Consider the following 9,417-nt stretch of genomic DNA (forward strand, 5'->3'; position numbering starts at 1 on the left):
TGTGTGTAGGTGTGTGTGTGTGTGTGTGTGTGTGTGTGTGTGTGTGTGTGTGTGTGTATTTGATGAACATACAATAAATTGTTTCTAATTTATTGTATGTTCCATCTACCTGCCCAGGGACTACGGGTGGAAAATAGCAACCTGCTAGAAACCGGTGCAATGCATCTCTCCTTGTTTATACAGGGTTAATGTTTTATTGTGCACTGTCCCTGTTCAAATAAAGAAATAATAATAATAATAATATTTATAAAGTAATCTTCCAGGCAGATAATCTATCCCTATTTAATACAATGAAAAATGTTTTTTTTAATGTGTCAAATCTTAATTTGTATTTGCTAGGATAAATAAAGCATTCAAATAATTAAAGTAAAAAAAACCAGACAGTGATCAAATTCTGAAAACTAACACGACTTGCATGTGACCACTTCAGACCATCAGACTAGATGGGAAATCTGCAAAGCACTTCAATCCTGGTTCCAGTGGATGACTGTGATTACTCTTGTGTGTATTATACAAAGGTGTGAAGGTGTGTGGTGGGACAATGTGAACACATGATTGCAAATGATGCGAGCTCAGTAGACTTCCCTTGTATGGAAGCAAATCTGTACCATAATCCAAATTAAAATGGATTAAGAGAAATGCTTTTTCATACTCAGAATATAGCTGCATTTTTTGACTCATAAATAAAATGAAAAAAAAAAATCATCCAAACTGCGTTTTCATTTTCTTCTTCAAGACTGCTCATTCTGTGACTTAATTAAAATGATAAAGAAAAGGACATTTAACATTTCATTTTTTAAAAGATCCTCTAGCAAATAGTTACCAAAAGTCAATTTGAAGTGTCTCATCTCATCTGTATGTAAAATTTGAAATGTCAAATGTGAAAATTAAAATGCATTAGCAGAAAGACTTTTTTTATTTCAAGGTCATAGCTGCGTTATTTGACTCATAAATAAATTAATAATAGATCATCCAAACTACATTTTCATTTTCTTCTTCAAGACTGCTCATTTTATGACACAACTAAAAAGAAAACAAGGACATTGCTTTTTCATTTTCATGCCCACCGCGCAAAAAAAGTCCATCATTCAATTTGAATTCGTAATCCCAAGCAGCGCAGGAGAGTGACGCCAGTGGCCTCTCTTCTTCTTCAGCCCCCAGTCCGACCATGCTACGCATAGACATACGTAGCCGCCTCATTGAGCAGGTTGGCCTGCTGCGATACGTTGATGTCGCCACCAAATTGGATGTGGCAGCTCTGCCCCGTGAACTAATACAAGTCAATAGAGTGAACTTTATAAAGCGCCCTTCTACAAAGTGCTATAAGTAAATGTCTCTAATTTACACATTCACACATGTACATATATATTCAGGAAACAGATAGGAACCAAAAACAACGTCTGTAATGTTCTCTGATGATTATAAACGTTAACTACTCCTTATTTGTTCAGTATATAGGTAGGGACCAAATCCACGGATGTTTTTTTCTAATGTTGTTTGACAGCTGCTAATTCATTTAATGCTGTAACTGTGGTGATAAATGACAGTTAAATATTGAATCTCTGTCTGTAATAACTAGATCCTGACATGTAAATGTGACATCTGTGTGAATAAAAAGCACCAACGTTGTTTTTATAAATACAGTGATTTTTGATAATATAAGTACTAATAATAACAATCATGGAGACAAAAAATTAACAAAGTCTGCAGATCAAAACTGCAACTGGCAGTGAGCTGCTTTCTTTTCTTTTAGCAGTGAAGTGATAAACTCCATGACAGAACATTATAAAATATGATAATGTTTACAATAACATTTCATCTAAAAAATGTTAATAAATAAAAGTTGTAGTGGGCTACTATCATAAATAAGCACCATATTTAGTTATCATTAACATCATCATCATCGTCATCATTACTATCATTACTATTTCAGCATATTCTTGACTTTGAATGAGAGCAGCTGTAACACTGCAATATCCCGTCGGGGATCAATAAAGTATTTCTGATTCTGAATAACATATTATGTTGTCAGTTGTCCATATTTAAAGATAATTAAATGAAAGAAGTTGACAGTTTGGTAGACAGATGTAACATTTACATGTCAGGATCTGGTTATTATACACAGATTAAATATCTAGCTGTCATGTGTCATCACAGTAACATCGTTACATACATTGGTAGCTGTAAACACTCATAAAAACATCAGAAAAAAACATCTGTGGGTTTGGCGCCGACCTGTATACTGAACATATAAGGAGTAGTTAACATTTATAATCATCAGAGAACGTTACAGACATAGTATTTGTTTCCTATCTGTTTCCTGATTATATCCATACATGTGTGAATTTGTAAATTAGAGGCATTAACTTATAGCACTTTGTAGAAGGCACTTTATAAAGTTCACTCCATTGACTTGTATTAGTTCACGGGTCTGAGCTGCCACATCCAATATGGCGGCGACGTTGACGTGCGGTCCAGCGTTCAATGATGCGTCTATGTGTGATACCTTCAGTTTATTACCGGGAATTATTACACGGCTCTTCTTAATGCTGTAGAATGCTCCATTCACTTGAATGGACCTTCCAAACGTTCGGCGGTCAATTATTTTCGTATTATTGACTGCTGCTAAGCGTATTTGACCGTTGTGGCCTTTTTGACTCCGATTCACGTATTTCATAGCCCTCCGCAATCTAAAATCTTTGCTCCGCAAGTAGTCTTGTCACTTTTCACCCCAGCGTCTTCGGTCGCTAAGCGACATCAGCTGATCTGGAGTCTACTTCATATCGGAAAAACGTAGGCCACTAGTATGGATGAGTTTCACATAAACTTTAATATTCTTGGAAAATACGGTGATTTCAACTCTTGGCAAAAGGCTGAGTTGTCGTCACCGGTCAAGAAAAGAAAAAGAGAGGAAAGCATCAAAGAGGGAGAAGCGAAATGGTGTCGGTTTGGCGAACTATATTTCTCTACTGAAAAATACTATGAATGGTAACAAATAAATTGTAAAAAGACACACTGTGTCAAGTTTTTTTTTCGTGTTGGCAAGTAACCGCGTAATAAGTGCCTGGATCCAGTTCATCCTGTCGGGGCTTATTTTCCCGGTAGTGACCACCGTTCTATACGTTATCCCTTACTTATGACTAGTTATCGCATCGACGAGTATCGTATGTTTCATGGGTCTGATTGTGAGACTGCAGACTGCCCCACAGTTACTACCAGCAGCCCTTCAGAGCGGTTTCATTACAATTACCATAAATGTTAGAGAGGCCACTGATGTCACTCTCCTGCACCGCTTGGGATTGGCAATTCAAATTGAATTATGTACTCTTTTTTTGTGCAGTGGGCATGAAAACGAAAAAGCAATGTCCTCTTTGTTTTCCTTTTAGTCGTGTCATAAAATGAGCAGTCTTGAAGAAGAAAATGAAAATGCAGTTTGGATGATCTATTATTAATTCATTTATGAGTCAAATAACGCAGCTATGACCTTGAAATAAAAAAGCCTTTCTGCTAATGCATTTCAATTTTCAAATTTGACATTTCAAATTGAATTACGGTTACTATTTGCTAGAGGATCTTTTGAAAATTAAATCTTAAATGTCCTTTTCTTTTTTATTTTAATTAAGTCACAGAATGAGCATCCCAGCCTTTCATTTCAAGAAGCCTTCTAGTGATCATTGTTACCGACCTCCGCCTGTTTACTCTTCGACCTGCCTCTGCCTGATCCCTGCCTGTTTTGTTTGCCTCCGCTGACTGCCTACACGTGTACCGAACTCTTTGTCCTGCCTGCCCCCTGTCGGAATTGTTTGCCGGCCTTGACTGATCAACTGTACTTGTTGGTTCTTTTTACGTAAAGACTATTGCTTGGCCTACATCCTGTGTCTGTCGTACTATTGAGTCCAAACCCTTGTTGTGTTTGTCCTGGTCGTGATATCTTAATCCATTTCAATTTGGATTATGGTACAGATTTGCTTCCATACCCCATAAATCCAATAAGGTTCATGATGTGAAAATCTGAAAAAAGAATACAGTATGAGCAAAATGTAACAGTTCAATACAAATAACTTACGTAGCTCCCCACCACCCTGTACAAAAATGCCTAAGTGCCTGGGATCAGTTTCGACTTGGATGATGTGGTGTTTTGGGTTCGGGTTGTTTTAAAAGTAGCTACCCAAAGGTTTACCTATGTTGGGTGATGCAATGCCCTATTAATATAAGCAGACACCAGATTAGCATTTGAATCTCTTTACCTCAAATACACATTTAAAATGACTGACCCTGAACCTTTATTAAGTCAAATAAAATATTGTACTGCTGCTTTGTTTAGATTAGATGTAAGAAATGAGTGTGCAAATAATATTCACCCCTTCTTCACATAATACAAACACAAATAAACCAAATATATACCGTTAAAAGAAAATTAGCTTGGTAAACAGTTGGAAACACAAATATTGTTTACCTAAAGTAGAAAATAATAAACAGTACGAAAAATGAATTAGCTGATATCAAAATATAGCTTAAATTATGGGTTTATATGACTTCAGAAAAAGGTATTTCTTCCTTTTCTTTATCCTCAAGACATTAATCACAACAATAGCAACGTCTCAGACACATTAATTAGCTACACTTTAAACACAGTGGGCCCACACACACAACAAAAAGGCGACAGGCCTGTGGGTGGCTCGGGTGCGATGCAGCTGATAAGCTCTTTCTTCTTCTGCGTGGTAAAACCAGTTTACCTTACTGTTCCTTTTGACTTATCTTCCACATATTTACAATCACTCATTTATGATTAATTAGCCTTAATGTCGGAGTTAACCATTTTTCCTCTTTATTAAACCAAATTACTTTTAGTTTAGATGTCTTACTGATGTATTACTGCTCTTATTCAGGAACTAACTTATTTTAATCCCTGATTTCTACACTTATAATCTTAAAACATGTTGAAAACATGATGTAATGGATCAGAGTATGGAGTCTTCCACTACACTTCATTAAAGCTGACTCGTTCCGATCGGTCAGTTCAGAGGTTGTCCAATGACATCATACTCTGGTGAGAGATCCTTTTTCCTCAGCGACATGTAGGTTCTCTCCTCTTGATTTGGTTTCACTTTTTTTCTTGTGTTCCTTTAAAGAGAAGAAACAGTGAGACAAAGTGTATTTCTAAAATTCTCCACTATATTCACACAGAATTGAATCATATACTGTAATAATAACCATATAATATAATATAAATGGTGATACTAAACGTACCAAAGGAACACTAGGTAGATTGTGAAGATGACATTGACAATGAGAGACAACGCAGCGACGACCCAGGGGAGCACTGCACCTGGTCCAGGCTGATCTGCTGTTAGAAATAACATAACTCAGATTGTACAACTGTTCAAGTGTGAAATTCTCCAGAAATCTTAAAATGATAGTTGATGGTGGGGTTTGTATTAAGATCTGAAGGCCAAGGAGAAACAGCTTTTGCCACATGTACAATTTTGTAGAATCAGCTTAACAAATTGTCAATTTTATATACATTTAATTTGAATTTTATAACTGACTCAGGATCCAGATAAAAGACACAACTTAGAATAAATGACATACAAATTTACATGAATAATTCATTTTTAAAGAGGAAAATATTATACATAAGTGTCTTAATACTAATACTGAAAAGGTCAGAGTTTTTAAGATCCTCGAAAACACTGTCAACACACAAGCAGGAAAACATGTTTTTACAAGTCATTTTAACCATTTCAATATTTATTAACAGTGCACCTTTAAGTCAAGAAGGTAATTGAGTCGTTAGAGGTTTAGTCATTAAAAGACTTACCCTTTAGTTGGAACTCCTTTATATTGACCGTGAGGTTCTTTCTTGCTTCCTGGCCACTGATGCTGACACACTCAACAGTGGCGTAGTTGTGATGTTTTAAAGATACAGTCACCCTGACTGTGTGGCTTGACACAGTGGTACAGACAGAATATTCAGTGTATTCACTATAATTGTCCAACATTGGGAATTTGATGGTGGGTGGAGGAAACCCCTCACTGATACACGTACAGGTCAGGACCTCTGACTCAACCTCACATGAAGAGCTTTCCAAGATCCTTGGAGAAACTGTGGGGACACAAAATGAATCCCAACATCACAACAAACATGCAGTAAGCTGATATGAACACAGATTTTCTTTCAAAGTAATAAATTCAGTCTACTTACATGTCACATTTACGTCAGCATGTTTAGCCAGAGTAGCGTTCTGGTGTCCTGCTGTACAGATGTACCGCCCAGAATGTTCTGACGTCACATTAAGGATGACAAGAGTGGCTGTTCCAGACTTGTTCTGCAGGTGGATCGTGGTTTCACTTTGCAGGTTTTTGTTGGAACCAGGTTTAGTCCATGTGATAACAGATGGACGGAAACTTTCAACGCTGCAGGTCAGATTTAGAACATCACCCTCTTTTACTTCTGTCACTCCAGTGATTTCAGGTCTACTCAAAGCTTTAAAACACAACATTTTAGACAAACTATTAGAATTTTGTCTTAGAAAACAATTTATTACACAAAACACCAAAAAACCTTAAAAATAATCTCAGTAGATAATAGACCTTTTTATCAAAAGATTATGTTGCTAAGACCACAATGTGTAAGAAAAAAAAATCAATATCTATCTCTATCAATAACAAACTAGATAAACGGAATTGAACTTGAGGAGGCGCACGGCAATGATGAACTATAAATGTTTTTTCAAGTACATTTCAGAACATCCCACTTCTTCAGAGCTGTAACTGCACTGCTTTTCTGTTCCTTAACATCAGAGAAAGTATGCCACGACAGAAATGCTAATTCATCGGGAAAGAAGATATGCAAGCATTTTCTTTAAATAAGAGCTTTAGATCCAATTCAGATTTGAGATTAATGCATTCACGCACTAAACCACAAACCTCTACACACAGACGAGATATTCAACAGTGACATAACAACACTCAATTTAAGAGAAGCTGTTCACTAGAAAAAAATCTCAGGACTAGGTGAGCAATTTCTAAACAATTAAAAGACACCGGCCAAATGTTTCACCTCACTTTTCATGTTATGAACTTGAGACATTCACAGTTAAGTTTGAGGGTATCCACATGAAGCTAAGAGAGAATACTTTTCAACATTTTTCTAAACAAACAAAAAATAAAAGGCAATGATGTAAAGTATACTCACAGGTCACATTCAGAGTCACCGTCTCCTCTGTAGTGATGTTGTTAATGAAGCTGACCTTACAGGTAACATTGGTGCCGTTGTGTTCAGCTGAAGCGCCAAAGGTCAAAGTTGAGCTGTGCCTCTGTGTGACAGTAGTCACATTCTTGAACTCAGTGATGTGTCCTGTGATGTGAACACCCTTTTTTCTGCGTCCACTCCACGTCCAGGTGATTGTAGGATCAGATCCAGAGCAGAGACCAGGAGCAGTGCAGGTCAGTGTGGTCTGCTGTCCCTCTGTCAGAGGAGGAATCATCACTGTGGGCTTCTGGATCACATCTACATGTAGAAAGTCCATGAGTGGAATCAGGTGAGTTGCCTAAAGGTCATCATTTACTTACATTTTTGATAAAATAAGCAAAAAGTATTGTATAACATTTCAATGGGCCAATAAGAAGAAGTTATATCATGAACTGCTGCAGTTCCTACTGTCTGCCCACAGAGGTTGACAGATCACAAACATTTACTTCATACTTCATCAACACTATAAATACACCATCAGTCCAAAGGCACAACAATGAACATCTTCATTGTATGTATTTGTTGTAGCGTTTCATACCTGTAACAGATACTTTCACTCTTCGACTTGTAAATCCCTTTGATTTGTTGACCACTAAACCTTCAACTCTGAGTTGATATGGTCCAGAGTCTGACTGAGTGAGGTCATTGATGATGATGCTGCAGTTGTTCTGACCCAAATCAGGCTCCAACAGTGACACTCGTCCTTTAAACTCAGGCTGAACTGTTTCCTTCTCATTAGTGTGGAATATCACTTCTGAATCACACTTTCCTGGTTTAGATGAAACACATTTGAACCAAGTCATATTTTGGGTTTTATAGTCTGACGTCAGGTTGAAAGAACACGGTATCACAACGCAGAGTCCGGCCACTGCTGGTTTTTCTCCTCCATAAAGATTGAAACAGGATCCATTTGGACAGGTTTTCCCTCCTGCTGAGGCACCTGTTAATACAAACAATGACAGAAACAGCAAGAGAGAACATTTGCATTTGACAATATACCATAATTGATCAATTATGAAAGGCAGTACTCCTGAGAGACAGTATGTATACAATTTGTTTTATATAACTTCCAATGTCAACTCTGGCATCGTTGAAGCAACAGAATTGTATAATTACATAATTTTTTAATTTATCTAAAATATCTTTGGTTTAAAAAAAAAAGGTGTGGAGGTGAGCGTGGTTGGGGCAGGGCTGCAGGGGGAGAGAGAGGTGGAGAGCGCTCAGGAGAGCAGAGCCAGGTGAGTGATTGACAGAGCTGGCACCCAGTTACTAATCACTCACTCCCTTTAAATGCAGTAGCGGCTGGACCTCGGATGGCAGAGGAGTGGGAGATGTGCTGGAGAGCAGTCTGACATCAGTGTGGCAGAGGTAGGCAGGAGGAAGAGCCGCGTTCGGCCCCGTAACTGTATAATTGTGTGGGTTAAAATAATAAAAGAGCCCTAAACCCCAGCACGGTGTATGTGTGCGTGTGTGTAGGCGGGTGGTTCGTGTATAAGGAACTCACGGTAGCCTGGGAAAGGGCTACAAAAGGTCATTTAAATAACTATACCCAAATTTTAAAGGCTGAAAGTTAAGAGGTTATGTGAAGAATACCACAGGTGAGCAGGTAAATTCTATGAAGCATGTTAGAAAACATGTCACTGAAATAAAGATGCATACCTGTGCCAGCATTGCTGCCTCTAACAGAGAAGAGAAGAGCTGCCCAGATGAGAACAAACATTCTGATTCAGTGTTTGAGACAGTCGGTGTCCGTGCACGGGACCAAGATGTCCTTTCAGAGGCACAGACATATTTCACATTAAAAAGGTTTTAGTTTAGGGACCAGAATTACCTCAGTTGTTGACAGCTCAGACTGAAGTTGCACCTTTTCTGTTATCACATTATTCAGTGTTGCTAACATGCTCATGTCCCCTTGAAATGTTTTTTTTAGAAGTGCTTCTCAATAAATCCCTCAGTCCCACAACCTCAAACTTTTCCCAATTTACTGCACACCTTATCAAATGTAAATCCAATCATTTTAAATAGTGCTTAATGACGTAAATTAGATAAGAATGACTTCTACATTTAAATTAAGTTTCAAGACATTATAAAAATGAGTTGTATTGTGTTGTACCTTTTTGTGTCTCGTTCTCCTGCTCTCTTCTCACCCCAGTGATCTCTGC

At 37.7% G+C, this 9,417-nt stretch overlaps 1 protein-coding gene across 1 annotated transcript; it reads right to left on the reverse strand.

The window, feature by feature from the left end:
- Positions 1-4,190: 4,190 nt before the first annotated feature.
- Positions 4,191-9,417, reverse strand: LOC115567685 (sialic acid-binding Ig-like lectin 14). The gene is made up of 8 exons (XM_030394511.1): positions 9,369-9,417; positions 8,915-9,026; positions 7,794-8,195; positions 7,199-7,513; positions 6,206-6,487; positions 5,822-6,106; positions 5,251-5,347; positions 4,191-5,124 (listed from the first exon to the last, which is right to left on the reverse strand). Exons 2-8 carry the CDS (start codon positions 8,973-8,975, stop codon positions 5,016-5,018), a joined length of 1,551 nt encoding a protein of 516 aa, XP_030250371.1. The 5' UTR covers positions 8,976-9,026; positions 9,369-9,417; the 3' UTR covers positions 4,191-5,015.

Source organism: Sparus aurata, chromosome 17 (genome assembly GCF_900880675.1).
Source record: "Sparus aurata chromosome 17, fSpaAur1.1, whole genome shotgun sequence".
In the NCBI taxonomy this organism is placed as follows: Eukaryota; Metazoa; Chordata; class Actinopteri; order Spariformes; family Sparidae; genus Sparus; species Sparus aurata.

Bases quoted from the DNA above. Each gene is read 5' to 3' on its own strand.
- LOC115567685 (XM_030394511.1), bottom strand. From the start codon at position 8,975: ATGTTTGTTCTCATCTGGGCAGCTCTTCTCTTCTCTGTTAGAGGCAGC. The intron at 6,488-7,198 runs GTGAGTATACTT...TGTGTTTTAAAG, and splicing joins GGTGACTCTGAATGTGACCT to CTTTGAGTAGACCTGAAATC. The intron at 5,348-5,821 runs GTAAGTCTTTTA...TATTTCTAACAG, and splicing joins AAAGGAGTTCCAACTAAAGG to CAGATCAGCCTGGACCAGGT.